Source organism: Malaclemys terrapin, chromosome 1 (assembly GCF_027887155.1).
Source record: "Malaclemys terrapin pileata isolate rMalTer1 chromosome 1, rMalTer1.hap1, whole genome shotgun sequence".
In the NCBI taxonomy this organism is placed as follows: Eukaryota; Metazoa; Chordata; order Testudines; family Emydidae; genus Malaclemys; species Malaclemys terrapin.
Window position 1 is genome coordinate 310,336,722 of NC_071505.1, and position 15,861 is coordinate 310,352,582.

General features: G+C 40.7%; 1 protein-coding gene across 6 annotated transcripts in view; it reads left to right on the plus strand.

The window, feature by feature from the left end:
- The window catches only part of SPATA13 (spermatogenesis associated 13), a 113,980-nt gene extending 99,763 nt beyond the window's left edge, over positions 1 to 14,217 (plus strand). For all 6 annotated transcript variants that reach the window (XM_054015419.1, XM_054015418.1, XM_054015424.1 and 3 more), the window contains 3 exons: positions 693 to 1,065; positions 7,126 to 7,200; positions 9,908 to 14,217. In XM_054015419.1, the coding sequence (XP_053871394.1) occupies positions 693 to 1,065; positions 7,126 to 7,200; positions 9,908 to 10,089 (630 nt within the window). In that variant the 3' untranslated portion in view covers positions 10,090 to 14,217. The remainder of the gene's footprint in view (positions 1 to 692; positions 1,066 to 7,125; positions 7,201 to 9,907) is intronic.
- Positions 14,218 to 15,861: the final 1,644 nt, after the last annotated feature.

Consider the following 15,861-nt stretch of genomic DNA (forward strand, 5'->3'; position numbering starts at 1 on the left):
GTATCATTCTTCCATTTTCATGAAATATTTAAGATTAAAATGTACTTAAATGACTTCTGGGGGGCATCTTTTTTTCTATGGTAGTAGTTTATGTGCATACATTTCATGTGGTCCTTGGTCAGTTAAAAGTTGAGTTGCTTCATTTGCAATCTGAAGAAATGAGGTTTTTACCCACGAAAGCTTATGCCCAAATAGGTCTTTAAGGTGCCACCAGACTCCTTGTTGTATTTGTAGATACAGACTAACACGGCTACCCCCTGATACTTCATTTGCAATGACTCTATTACTGATTATCTTATGTCTTACTCAGAAAGAGCAACAGTTATAACACGTATTTGTATCTTTGAGATTACAAAGACATGTTGAAAGAGAACAAAATGTATTTTCTTTTAGGTTGGGACCATTATATCCGATTCTGATTTCTTGATAGTTTTACAGTCGGGTAACTCCATTGACTTCAATGAAGTTACGCCTGGTTTGCACTGGTGAAACTGAGAGCAGAATCAAACCCATATTTTTTTGTGAATGCAGCTTGATCTACTTTTTATATTTATAGATTTTAAAAAAGTTCATTGAAACTGAAGTACAGTTCTGTCTGTCGTGTGACCAAATGCTACAAAAATAATAATTAGTAATATGATCGCTTAAAACTGTGTATTTATTTATTACACATACACTTCTATATATTTTAGGGGCAGGATGTTTTAGCCAGAAGCTCAGAACTGATCCACTCGGGCGAACTGACCAAAATCTCAAAGCAAGGCAAAAGCCAGCAGAGGATTTTTTTTCTTTTTGACCATCAGCTTGTGTTCTGTAAGAAGGACCTGCTGCGACGGGACATGTTATATTACAAAGGTCGGATTGATCTGGATGAGATGGAACTTGTGGACATTGAGGATGGCAAAGATAAGGACTTTAACATTAATATCAAGAATGCTTTCAAAACTGTGAATAGAGCAACAGAAGAGGTTCATTTGTTTTGTGCAAAAAAACAGGAAGATAAGAAAAGGTGGCTGGAGGCATGTGAAAATGAAAGGCGAAGAGTGCAGGAAGACAAAGAAATGGGTGAGTGCAAAGATGTACAGTGTGGGGGGAGGTGTTAAATCAAAAGGCAAAGTTTGGATTTCTCTCCTTTTTGGCTCTGTGCAAATGGGTTCTCACCCTTTTTGGGCAGCTGTGCCTGTTTACTAGACACAAACTTCAGCTATACAAGCAAGTGTCTGTTGTTTCCCATTCAGTTGTGTCAGCTCTGTGATCCTGAGACTGGGGATTGGAGTGGCTGTGGCTCTGTGGTGGGTTACATCTTGCATAACACACAGAGCAGGAGGCAGGATGAGTGCACTGACTGCAGCACAGACTACTCATTGAGAGCAAAAATCTGTCCCCCCGCTGAAAAGCTTTGTGGAGGGAGATTCTACAGGGATGGGGGAAGGAATGCTCACTATTTGGTCAGGGAGCAGCAGTAAAACTGCCCCACAGCCACTTTTGCAGCCCTAGATCAACAGTAGCTCCTTAATCCCCATTCTATGGCCTTCCCCTGCTCTCCCGCTAGTCCTCTCAAAGCAGGTATGCAGCAAGAGACCCTGTGTAGCTGACTTCTAGGGCATGGGGTGGGGTGGAATCCCTCAAGCTCCCTCTGACTGCATAGTAGAACTTCATGTAGTTCTACTGGGTTATTGGGGGCCTTCCACAGCTTCAGAGATGTGAGAGAATTCACCTCATGAGGGGGAGCTTAGAGTGCCAGTAACAATAACCTGACATACCAGTACCGAGGGCTTGTCTACAGGTGAAACACTTACAGCAACAGCACTGCAGCTGCACTGCTGCAGCACTTAAGTGGAGACACTGCCTATGCTGACAGGAGGGGTTCTCCCATTGGCGTAGGTAATCCACCTTCCCGAGAAGTGGTAGCTAGGTTGATGCAAGAATTCTTCCATCGACCTACCACTGTCTGCACCTGGGGTTAGGCTGGCTTAACTGCGTCACTCAGGAGTGTGGATTTTTCATACCCCTGAGTTATGTAGCTAGGTTGATCTAACTTTTTAGCATGGACTACACTTTATAAGTGAACTAGTGGTTGGCAGCCACTTTTCTAAGAACATTTTGTTATAAAGCCAGGCAGTAGTATCCTTAGGTCTGTGCAACCTATGTAGTATAGCAGCACTCAGCCAAGTTATAGAGGAGGAAAGGCCTAGTCATAAGTGAGGAGGGGAATGGGTAGAACCCTGCATGTCTGACATTGGATAGGGCCTAGCAAATCCTAGGACCAGCTTTGGGCCAAAATGTAGTGTGTGTGTGTGTGTGTGTGTGTGTGTGTGTGTGTGCTCGTGCATTTGGGATTTTAATTTAAAATTGTTTGTTTCACAGTTTAATATTGGGCATAACTGCTTCAGTTTAATAAAATCAGTGGTAAAAGATTCAGCAGAATTGCACTGAGAAAATAGAGACATAAGAGGACAGTAGTGATAGGAAACATAAAACTGATTTTTACATTCCTAAGGCAATGGTGGGAGGGAAAAAATCCCAGTGTGTGTGTGTGTAATGTATGATGGCTGCTCTCTGTTATGACATTTATCTTTAATGGGGAGAGCTGGGATAACTCATAAGTAACATTCTTCAGGACTGAAATGGCTCTAAATGACAGCAAATTAAAATCCAAAGTGCTCTGAATGTGATTTCCTGGATGACATAACTCACAAGTCATTAAAACTTTAACATGATTAAGAGCCTTATATTCCCAACCCACCCATAAAATAGGAGCAATCCCTATGTATGCCAAGGCTGATTCTAATCTCACACCAGTGTAACCCCATTGACTTTAATGGACTTCCTCTTGATTTACCCCGGTGTAATTGAAACAAGAATCAGGCCTCTTGTGTATATATTCTAGATAGTGGCTGTTCTCTGTTAGGCCATTATTTTCTCTCCTGCTGAGAAGCTCAATAGTTTATGGCTCTAAAGTTATCCTTCTCCTTATTCATGAAAATAAATGTCATGAGCAATCAGTCGTCATTCAACACCCCCCCCACACACACATACACACACCGCCACGTAATGAAAGAAAAAATCAAGACATTACCAGCTAATATTCCAACATCAGCCTTAACTTTCCCCCATGGACCATACGTTACAAGTAGCCAAGGGTATCTGGTACCCAAAATAAAAGATGGAGCTGAGACAACTAAACAAACTACCTTGCAAATTAGTTTCCCTATTCTCCCTTGCTCTGCAGTGCACTGGGAGCCTATACTCCTGTTGGGCACCCCAGCCATTGTTTTCAGAAGCGGCTTCTACATGGAGTGCACACCCTGCCCAGGCACACACTTATCACTATTGGGCCCATCTCCAGACTACTGAATATTAGCCCAGCGGAGCTCTAAAACAACATGTGCATTGGGGCAGGATGGCTGATGGGAAATAGAAGAACAGTGTAGTGCATTTGGGAACTAATATACAATCTATCCCATTTATCACAACAAAATGACTCAAACTAGCTCAAGCTGTCCAAAAAATGAGGGACTAATAGTGAAAAGACTGTCACATCAAGGAGCAGGGCTCCCTTGTTTACAAAAACAAAATACAACATCCCCACTCTACCCCGGCCCCCACTTAATTTCCAAATTCTTGATGGGCCTTAGCTCCATTAAACTTGATGACTGGGCACATTGCAGATGGGGATTTGTGAATTGGACTGGGCACAAGGAGATCAACAGCTAATCTTTGTTCATCTTTGGACCTTTCCAGGGTTCACTTAGCTCCTCCACTTTAGCTTTGTGAGCCAGGATCTGAGCTCTTTACAGTTATAGCAGTTCCTTTCTGGGGGGTTCCACAAAAATGGAACCAAGAGAGTATGCAGGACAGCACAAATTTCTAGGAAGTAGCTGTGTCAGTCCCAGAATATTAGAGAAACAAGGCGGGTGAAGTAATCTTTTATTGGACCAACTTCTGTTGGATAAAAAACAAATTAAGCTTTCAAGAGGGGGAGGGATAGCTCAGTGGTTTGAGCATTGGCCTGCTAAACCCAGGGTTGTGAGTTCAGTCCTTGAGGAGGCCACTTAGAGATCCGGGGCAAAATCAGTACTTGGTCCTGCTAGTGACGGCAGGGAGCTGGACTCAATGACCTTTCAAGGTCCAGTTCTAGGAGATGGGATATCTCCATTAATTTAATTTATTTAATTTGAGAGCTTGTCTCTCACCAAGCAGAAGTTAGTCCAATAAGAGTTGTTGTTTCACCCACCTTGTCAGCCCAAATACTACACATTTTGGGGATTTTGAAGTGCCGACCAGTAGACCCAGACAGTACTGCTACTGCTGGCGCCTTCTGCTGCTGGCAGAGCTATGTACAGTTTATCAAAACTCATATGGTGGGAGAGAAGGTTTGGAACCTTCCTACAAGAAAACACATGGGTGATTGGGTGCCAAACCTTCCTCCAAAAGTAATATTGCAACAAAAATAGCCACATAAAAAGGCCTGAGACTGATAAGACTGAGGAATACCATTCTAAGGAAAGTTGCAGCAGCCAAATCCCTGAATTTTTTATTTTACATATTATATTTGAATGTATAATCTCATGACTTAACTGGCAGTGGGCATTATAATAATGATGACAATAATAACTTAGCATTTATAGAGGGCTTGATCATGCATATCTTGTAGTCCCAACATTTCCATTGTGTTCAATGCAAGGAGTGCAAGTTAGGGATTTATATCTACAAAACATTGTACAAATATTAATTAGTGATGTGTGTAGCAAACAAAAACAGAATAATAAGAAAATGTATTTTCTATAATGTTAGATTCATAAATCCAGCTTTATATATCACTGCATATATGTGTGACATGTAGGCTGCTGTAAAATATCCTTTATCAGACATTTCAAATGCTTGTTCAGACCAGGAGCACCAGAAGCTCCCTAGAAGTTAGAGGAGTTACCAGCGCCCAAAACATGGCCCTGCCCCCGCTCCTCCTCTTACTCCCAAGGTCCCACCCCGCATTGCTTGCCCTTAAGGCAGGTAAAAAGTGGGAGGCCGTAGCCCTCCCACTTTTAAAAGTGATGGGGCCATGCCTCCTGGCCGCCCCGTTCCAGCGCCCATGGTTCAGACCTAGTAGTATCCTGTGTTATATAGGTATCTTATGCTATAGAAGGGATGGTTCAAATTTAATGTCCAAACCCACTTTATTTATGTTGATATGCCCTCATAAGTCTCTATGGCTTGGATCTCTTCTCCATTACCCAGGAGAGTTTGTTTTCTAAAATTTCACTTTTTTGGCATAGTTGAAGACTATCCTTTAGCCAAAGCCAGTGGAAGACCTCTGGTATTCTCAACCTCAAACATCTTGTTTGATTTTGTAATTTATCATGCTGGAATTCAGATGAAGTCTCTAATTTAACTATTCAAGGAACAAATAAATCACTCTTCAAATTCTAAAGCTTGAATGACTAGTTCTGTTTCAAAGACATTTCAGTAGAGGTCAGAGCCTCCCAAACCCATATCCAACTCTTCTGAGCTATTATAAGTGCATGCTGGGAATGGGCCACAACCAGCAGCTCTTTCTCCAAAACCACTAATGGTAGATCTAAGAAAACAGTCTGCTTCCTGTTGCTGCAAATTTTTGAGTTCTTTGGCTGCTTTTTTGTCTCCAGGAAGAGAGAAAAGAATTGAATAATTACAAATGAAATAAAAAGAATAACTGGTAACTGAAAGAGTATGGTCAGATTATATTAAAAACAGTCGCCTGAGGGATGTAACTCCTCCATGAATGCAGGCCAAAAAGTGCAGGGAATTCAAAATAATTGAAAAGTGTGAATGAAGAGCAGAATGGAATCCAAGTGGCTGCTTTGTTGGGTCACCTGGCTTTCGGTTGCAGCACTTTGCAGTCCATTGTATATATATGAATGGAACGAGAAGCACCGCACACACCTTTTTAGTTGTGCTAATATAACACATTCATATGCTGCAAACAACATGCACAGTTATTAGATGAATCTCACACATAGGGAGATGGAACTAGAACATCAGTACTTGAACTCCAAAAACATAGTCCATTAGATGTAAGGAAAAATTCCTCTAGCTACACTAATAGCAGGTGCCTGTCCTCTTTGGGAGCCAGCCTCTCTCAGCCACATTGAAATCCCTCAGACACTTAACAATTTACTGTAATGTACTAGTGTTAGGTTAGACCATGGTATCATGTAACATGACACTGACCATGTAAGTGTGTAAACAAGTGTATTTAATATCCCTCAATACACTGACATGCATAACACACACCAAAGAAGGCTACAAGCTCATTGTTAAAAGAAAACACCACCTGGTTTGTTCAAACTGAAGACATTATATTTTGTAAAATGCCAGTTTAACAGTGACGTAGTTTGAAATTCATTCATATTCTTAGAGTAGCTTTTCAGCTTTTAAAATATATATTTTTATTACATTTGTATCAACATAGATAAAATGTATAACACCAATACAGTAAACACAGGAACAGCAAAAATTGAAGTGTTGGTCTGAGGAAAATGGGCTCAGTTTTCTTTTACAGAATACAAGCAGGATTATGTCTATACATACTGTAACCTTGCTTTTCTCTTACCAGCTTTACACCAGTATAACTCTAATGACTTCATTTAGTTATCCCAGGTTTACCCCAGTGTGAGTGAGAAGAGAATCAAGCCTCATATTTATCTCTCCTAGCAATCCAATAGCTGGTTTGTGGATCCATTGGCCCCCAAAGTGTCATAAATCCACATAATCTTCCTAGGTGTTAGTTTGCTTTGTCATCACCAATTTAGCTGCGAGAGTTGTAAAATGACAAGTAGCTAGTCAGATCCCCAATGACCACCAGCTGGAGATAATTATTTCAGCACAGGTTGGCATCAATTTGTGCTCAAAGGGCCAAATTAGTATCTCAGTTATGCCAATGAAATGCCAGAGTTAAACTGGTGAAACAGTAAAATCTGGACCTGTATTTCTCAAAAACATATGGTACATTACTATTAAGAATTATTTAAAAATCAATAAATTATATTTTAAAATAGTTTGTGCTCAAATGTTTTTTAATTTACTGTTATCAAATAGCAGATACAATATCTTAATACTGAGACCCTAATGTACTTTAAAATCCAGGAATGGAAATATCAGAAAATCAAAAGAAACAAGCCATGCAAAATGCGAGAAAATCAAGGCATGGAAAAATTAAAGGTGAGTACAGTATTTAAGTATTATTGTAAGTTTTAAATATATCATTTATTTTTTCAGTATTGAACTTATGATGAAAGATATTTGTAACCCTTCTGCCAGTCACAGTTGGCAACAACAAGGGCCGGGTTCAGTATTGAGGGGTTCCTTTTCAACAATACAATGCAAAACCGGCTTGAGCCCCCACCCAGTGACCTGGGACAATTACACATCATCCCGGGGCACCTCTAAGAGGCAATACTTTCCCTCTTGCAAGCACAGAGTCTGAGTGTAGCAAAAAAAATTTTTAATAAAAGGAGGGAGGTAACTCGGCATTAATTTGGGGAAACATCCCAAACAGGACTCATAAACATAAACCATGAGTGAAAGACCCACCCCCCAAGTACGTTGGGCAGTGTTCTTAAGTTCAGCAACCCCAAAGTCCCTTTAATGTGCTCATCCCTTCTCTGCACCCCACTCACAGTTGTCCTTGGACAGTGCAGACCCAGAGTTCAGAGATGTATCTGCAGTGTTCACCTCCCACCTTGGGTGGAGGTGGGGGGTGTAAGGAGGCACCTTACTCATGCCACTGCTCGGGCACTCATTCACCGGCCCTCTCTGCCAGCCACCCTTCTGCCCACTCACCCTGCTTCACCACCAGCTGCCCTACTATCTTCAGGGCCCACCACTTAACACAGCTGTCAGTGACTTCAGCTGTTAGTGGGGGAGCCTCACCTGATGCACACTGGGCAGTCTCTTACATCAGAGACACTGTCCCAAAGCAGGTCTCATACTTAGACCTAGGTATCAGTGATTTCAGCCCTGCAGCATGTAACAAGACTCTCAATTGAGTCTAAATTGGCTCTGTTATTACACAGTAGAGAGAGGAAGAGTCTGATGGTGTCTGGGACCCTTAGGCAGGGCCCACACAATGGGCTGGTCTACACCGGGGGTGGGGAGGAATCGATCTAAGATATGCAACTTCAGCTACACAAATAGCGTAGCTGAAGTCAAAGTATCTAAGATCGAATTACCTGGGGTCCACATGGCGCAGGATCGACGGCCACGGCTCCCCTGTCGACTGCGCTACTGCTGCTCGCTCTGGTGGAGTTCCGGAGTCGACGGTGAGTGCGTTCGGGGATCGATATATTGCATCTTAACGAGACGCAATATATCGATCCCGGATAAATTGATTGCTACCCACCGATACGGCGGGTAGTGAAGACGAACCCAATGAGGGACAAGTACCTGTTCCTATCCGGTCTCAACTCACTGGGCTTTGGAACCCATGTCCCCTGCCTAGTGAGTGCTGTTTAGTTGAGGGTGAGTCCCACGATTGGGAAATGCCAAGTTCAGTTCTCCTGCCCTTGATTCACATAATGATAACAACGCTTTATTACTCCTGCCCCAATAACAAGGAGACTGGGGATCCCACACCGTCAAAAGTGACCATTTTGGCAAGCAATCTCATCATGCCAAGCACCTAGGCCAGGTGGGTGTGCCCATGCAAACGAGATCGGCTCCTGAAGTCCTCTTCCACAGCTCATCACTAGATGTCAAGGGAAAGCTCATTCAGACTCTGCTTACATATTCAAATATAGTCATTCTCTTTGATCCTTTCCAAATCTCTTTTGGGGTTAGACTTTCTAAAGTGATTTTATTTAGCATGTATTTCAACTTCAAAGCCCTTTATAAACTATTTACTAAATAATCCTCACAAAAGCCTTCAGACAGGCAAGTTAGTATTAGCCCCACCTAAAAGAAGACCTGAACAGAGAAGTTGAGTGATTTGCTTAAAGGTACAGAGGGTGTCAGTGGTTTAGATGGGATTAGAAACTCAGGAATCCCTGGTTCCATTCCCATGTTCAGACCCTTCCACCCAAGTTCTCTCTAGAATTCAACACTGTTGATTTAAAATATTCTTTGGACTGAGATGTTGTTGTATTCAAAATAAAATTCTAAATGGTTTTGTGTGTGTGTGAGAGAGATTTGGATACTTTTTGATGGGTTGAGTGGATGAGTTGAGCAGCTGGGAGACAGCCTGGGTCTGAGTGGGCAGATGGTTAGGGTGCTTTCCTGGAAGGTTGGAAGAGGCATGACTTTTGTCTTTGTTCAAATTCATCAATGTCAAAATTTTGATCTGCAGTTGATAGATTCTTATATGCATATTAATATGTAAACATATCTATCTCTCAATATATATGAATAAATGGCATGTTACAAATTGGGCCAGATTTTCAGGTCAATGGCTGTAAAATATTGATCAGGAGATTGTGATCTCAATACTCAAATGTCAAAGTCAGGGAGCATTACCTTGGAAAACTATTTTCCCCTCCAAGGTACCTTTTCTTCACCAGTCAGAACATTTTACATAATATTACCCAGCTATTGCTTAAAAAGTCGAAGTGTCTGCTACATTAACTATCTTTCCTCTTAAAAGCACAATGCTCCTGCACGTGTCTGGTTTTGTGAAACTACTGCTGTTTTTCTGGACACTACTGTAAAGTTATTTGAGGTCATACAATTATTTGTTTTTTACCCAATCAAAATTAAGACCAAAATAGAAAAGTGGAAAGTCAGATATGATAAGATCTGATCTACTCCTATTGACTATGATGGCAAGTTTCAGACTTCATTGAGAGCTGCATTTGGCCCATATGCTCTGTGCATTTTCTCTGGGTTGATTACTTTGTCATTTGTCTCACACATTCTTCATTTTTTCCTTCTGCAGGTATAAGTTATAATGGATGTCCCATGCCTCCTCCACACCAGAGTTTACATCCTATTCATCAACGCCACATCACTGTCCCCACCAGCATTCCACAGCAGCAGGTCTTTGCCCTGGCAGAACCCAAACGAAAGCCATCCCTTTTCTGGCACACCTTCAACAAACTTACCCCATTCAAGAAATGAGAGGGCCAAAGTCATTGGAAGGACATTGGCTGAAGGAGAGATGTCTTCCTGAGAAGAACCTTTGGGACATAGTTGAACATGTTTGAGCTGGAAAACCATGAATTCTCTCTTTTGGAGGTAAAGACCTAGCTCTGCCTGAGCCAAAAACATCACCTTTGTCTAGAAGGAAAATGAAGTTCATGAGGTTCTATGATGAAGAATCCAGATGGTTCTGAAGTAAATGTTGACATGCGTCAATAAGCATTGCTAATGAGGAGCACATCACTTGGTGACGAAGGCAAATTGCTGTTATTCTATAGTAGCAGCATCTAATCTCTCTTTTTAGTCGCACTGCATTAATGGTAGGGTCATTTGAACATTTCATTTTTCTTAATAGTGAATTGATGGCCAAATTTAGGATTAGGAAGGAATTCTTCCCTCAGGGCATATTGGCAAGGGACTTTAGGAGATTTTTCTCTTCCTTTGGATCACTGAGCAGGGGTCATCCATCAGGATCAGGTGAGTGAATCCCACCTGATTTAACTTGATGTGGATGCAGAAACTAGTGGACCTTAACACTTCCTGTCTTTTTCAATGTTTCTTTACATTTGCCAAATGGCAATAGGAAGTCCCGCAAGGCCTTATCTTCTAGGTTAGAACAGAGACATTTTTTGACTCCATGTTACGGAAAATGAACAAAAAAGACTGCAAGGATTTATGTATTTACTGCATACAAGGACTGGAAAGAGGAAGGACCCACCAAATGATTCTTTCCAACCAAGGCATCATACTGCATTCTAGTATGCACTTCCATATACATTTCATTTCTTGCCCACACCTCTTATCCTGTGACACTCTTCTCTGTAATTCCAGTATGCCTGTGTTTCAGTGTAAAAACTAAAGTGTTTTGTTTTTTTAATCAAATGAAGCTAATGTGAACATACAAAAATGCAAAGTTAAGGAACCATGAGAGACTGCTGGCACTAGATAGCTTTGGTTATACAATTCACACTTTAACTGGAAAGTTGTATATGGATGGAATTTAAAGTGTATGAACTGTAACAAAAGTTTCCATCAAGTTCCTGAAGCTGTCTTTGATTCTGAGCCTCTTACACATCAGTCAAGTGACAGTGGGTTTTTATTACTTCAAAATGTTAAAGAGAAGATGCCACCAGTATGGACAAAAGACGTTGGTGGAATCAGAAATGGGCTTTGACTGAGAACCATCAGTTTCTCTTGGAGAAGGATGACTTTTTTTTTTTTTTTTTTTTTTTTGCGCTAAGGTCAGCTCTGGCCAGGATCTGTAATATATGGTTTGATTTGAAAGAATACATTTAAAAAAAATCCAGTATGAGAAAATAGGATCTTGGAACTGGCAGCACTGATTTTTCCCAGTGGTCATGTGTAGTTCTCATTAATGCTAATGAGAGTTATTAAAAAGTATGGAGGAGAGACTCCATAGGTTTCAGCACTGGTTTGTAAAGGATTTATTTCAAATATTTTACCATTACAAGATTCCTATGCTGCTGATTAGGGGCATTATCTAATAATAAAGGCAGTTCCAGAACAAAGGTGTTCTTTGACAAATGAACAAAATCTTCTTTGCCATGAATGTGTAAAAATATGTGAAGAACAAATAATAGGTTAATGGGAAGGCATCTTATTGACAATGTAAAAAGCCTTATTTTAAACTCTGCTGTTGTTACTCTTTCTATTTTTACTTGTAGCCAGTCTTGTAGAGTCCAAAAGTTGGAGTGTAAAATAATTTAATAACCATAGTAGCGTCTACAAAGCATGAACAAGCTCACTGAGGATGCACACCAATAAATGTTTGTCAATAGATGTGTTAGAAAAATACTTACACTTCAATTTTCGATGAATACATACATGACCTTTTACTAACAAGTGGTTTTAACTTTAAGTAATGCATTTTGGGAACAGTACATTTGAAATGCCTTCTGTACTTAGCTTATCAATAACTGGGAAGATCTGCTGATGTTAAACTGAATTGTCCAGTGTGTGGTAAACCTTAGTGCTTGTGCTTTTTTCCTATTTATTAGTAGAGTGAAAACTTGAAATGTTTGAGAACTGCTTCATGGCAGATCAAATTATTCACAGGCATTTTTTTTCTAAGCAATGATCCAATTTGAAAAAAAGTGTGCGGGAAAGCCAGCGAAACAACTTGCTGGGTATTTTTTTAATGTCTGTGTAATATAAGCCAACTCCTTTCAGATTTTTTAAAGATAATTCTGAATGTTCAGTGTAAGTATAAGGATTGTATTTCCAGATGAAGGAACCTAAACTTGTGCTCCCACTAAAATGGGTAGCCATGTTGTATTTCTCAGTAGCCATTTGTCTGCACAGTTGCTCAGTTCTGCTGTATGAGTGCAAGTTACGCACATGCAGTAGGCAAGCAGACGTTTTTGAAGTCCTAGCTTCACCACACACATTTGGAAAGTTTTGCCCTAGACACAGGAAAAGATTCCTGGGCTGCATTGTACACCCAGCTGTTCCTCCACCCCCTCAGCTTTCTATGTCATGCTGGCATGAGCCTAAAGAGTTTGAGAGGCACATCCATGGTTATACACTTGTCTTAGATAAAAACTATTCCACTCCAAAAAGCTAGTCCCTGTGGCAATACTGGAAAGCAAGTTAGATTTCTGAATGTACTTACTGGCATGTGAGTACCTACAAAGACTCTTCTTTGCATAGCGGTGCTTAGCCTTGGAAATGAAGCCAAAGGTTTGAATGTGCTTTTGGACACACGAGTTCCTTTCTTCAGGAGAACCTCATTCATTTCAATGAGATGCAAGGCAAAGCATTTCACGATGCAGATTATTCAGGATAAGTTTTATGTACAGTATATTGCATATGCATCTGGTTTATTTATCATCTTCTGTGTGTCTTTCCATGCAGCCTAATCTTGCACCAGGTGGGAAAAAGAGAGATCAATATGGCATGTTTATGTACATTTTATTGACTAATTTATTCATCCGTGGTCTAAGAATGTGCTCACCTGATGGCAGGATGACACAAAATGGGCCAAAGGGAGACTCCATCACAGGGTTTTGAAGATATCATAGTTAAACACTCAGTTACATTATCCAACAATCAAAGCACCTATTAACCAAGAAGTTCAGCATGATTGTAGAGTCTTCATGGGAGAACAGTTGCAAATTAAATACGATGGGTAGTAGTTTATCAAAATCTACCTTGAAAAGAACCTTGTCATTATCTGACTCCTGATGAAATGGCTTTTCATGTGCATATCAATAGAAAAATCAGAATTCAATAGCTATTAATGTCATCCTATTTTTCTTTGCTTTAAGTTATTTCATGTTCTAATGCAACAATTAAGCACAGCTGTGCCTCATGTAGGTAAAGCACAGGCTGGGGAGAGCCTTCCTTATTACCTATTGAGCAGATAACCTCAGACTTTTATGATTGAAAAGCATTAAAACAATCTTCCTTGAATGTGTTTCCTTTGGGTTGGGATAATGCCAAAACGTAACTGCATCTAAGAGTTTTGATCTTACTACAAAATAAGTTTGTTTTACAAGTGGCTTTTGCCATGCTGAATTTCACATTGATTTTTAACAGTGAAAAGCAGTGAAGGAGTTTGAAGATAGAATACACAAATATTCCACATTTACTTATTTTTTAAATGATCATAACTTGGAGTTTGGGAGCCAAAGGTTCTTTGCCATAACAAATACATTACCTTTCATTGACTGCCTTTCTTTTTCTATATCTGTGGCATTTGTATTTACGAGATGCCTTCTGAATGATCCTGTAATTTAAGACTCTTTGTTGTAAATATTAGAGATGACTTGCATATGTATTTTACTTGACAAATGTTTTTGTAACATTTTATCTTATGTACATGCTTTGTGCATCTTACCATCTGCGTGCTGTTACACGTAAATCAAGTGTCATGGCTACAGAACAGATGAATTGGCTGTTGACAGCTAAAGTACAATGTATAGGACTGCGGTGACTTGTTCTGAAGTAATCAGTGTGTTGCAAGATTTATTTCCGCTTAATACGTGGTTTGTCAAAATGAATCTATTTTCTGGAAATGAGTACAAACCTACATTTGCATTATTTTGTTCTTACTGTATGTTTTAATTAAATAATGGACAAAACTGATATTCCTCAGCAGTTTGTCTTATAAAATTATATTGTGCAGTTTTAAAAAATGTTGGTGGCTGGGTTTTTTGTCTGTCTTTTCACAGGGGTTTTAAATACTTCTATTATCACATTTCTTTAGAGCAAAAATGTCATATTCTCCTCTATTGGTTTTATGATTGTACCCATCTACACTGTATAGCCTGGACTAATTTTAAACAAAACCACTTAAGTTTGACTCCAGAGTTTAACTCCTCATCATCAAGAAAATATTTTAAACTGGTTTTGCCCCAACTATGTGTCTCTACCATCATTGCTCCTTGCCAGCTTTCATCTGACAGACAGTACCCATCAGTACCCCTTGGAAGTAAATATAAGCGTAGCATTTTCTGGTACTAATGAAATTGGTGCTGAACAGAGGATAATTTCATTTTGCAGCAACTTTTGGGGTTTCAAAATTTTCCCTTCCACGTGGGAATAAAAACAAAATTTTGAACATTTTTTCTAAAATGGAATTATGTCAGGGGAGGTGTGTGTATGTGTGCATGCACATGCATGCTGTCGGCTGGACAGTGGGTAGAGATGTAGGAGACCCAGGTTCAAATCCCTGCTGTGCCTGATTCAGAGCAGAGATTTTCATCCCAGATTGCTTTGCGTCAGGCGCAGAAGGGACTTATCACAACCGGGATGTGGGCAGTTTGATTTAGTGGTTGAAGCAGGATTTGGGAGTCAGGCTGGGTCATATACCAGGTCAGAGGGCAAAATGGGAGTCAGTTGTCAAGAGGCAGGGTCAGGTTACCAGGAGATTAGCAGCAGGAACAGGTATTGCCAGGGAAGCCCCCCTGAGCAGGAAGAACACAGTTGCATGGACAACTTTCTGTTCCTGTGTTTGGGTTAAATTGAGGCTGGGGACCAATCCTGTCCCCCAGGGTTCCATCAATCAGAGCTTAGGACTGCAGTCCTCTTAAGAGTTCAGCTCTGTTACTCTAGCAGCCCTTAGCAGGTCCCAGGATGGCAGGTTGGGACTGCCTAACTCCTAAGAACCCTGTGGGGCAGGGTGCAAGACCCATGGTCCCTGACAGGACTTAAGTCCCACATCCCTAGCCAGCAGGCTACAGAGTGGAGGGAGAGTCTCCCCCAGAACAAAAAAACCCACCATTTTTTACTAAATCGCCACAAAATGTTGTCTTTGAAAGAGCATATGTCACAGAAATTTCATGTCAACAATATTCTGACCTGCTCTCGTGTTGGCAGAATGGAAGGGCTTGCAAATTCCTTTCCCTTCCTCTCAAAGCTTGAACCTTTGACTTCCACCATTTGGCTGTCCCAGAAAATGAGAATTACATGGGCCTTTCAAAGCCTGGGTCTCCCGTGTGCCATTGAAACCTTTCCTGGGGACCATGAGGCCTCCAGCAGGGGGGCCTCAAAGGGCCAGGTACATCCCATCACAAGGTTTCAGTACAAAAGAAATAGGTATGTGGCAGAATCTATCATTTACACAGCAAGCCCTCAGCAGATCAACACAGCGCCCATGCAAATTGATGATCGCTTGTACCTTCCATCTACCTGCTATCTGTTTCCTTCTCTTTTGTCTTTATGTTAAATTTTACTTTGGGAGTGTAATTTGTGACCTGGGATGTTTTTTACTTGATAGCTCATTTTAAC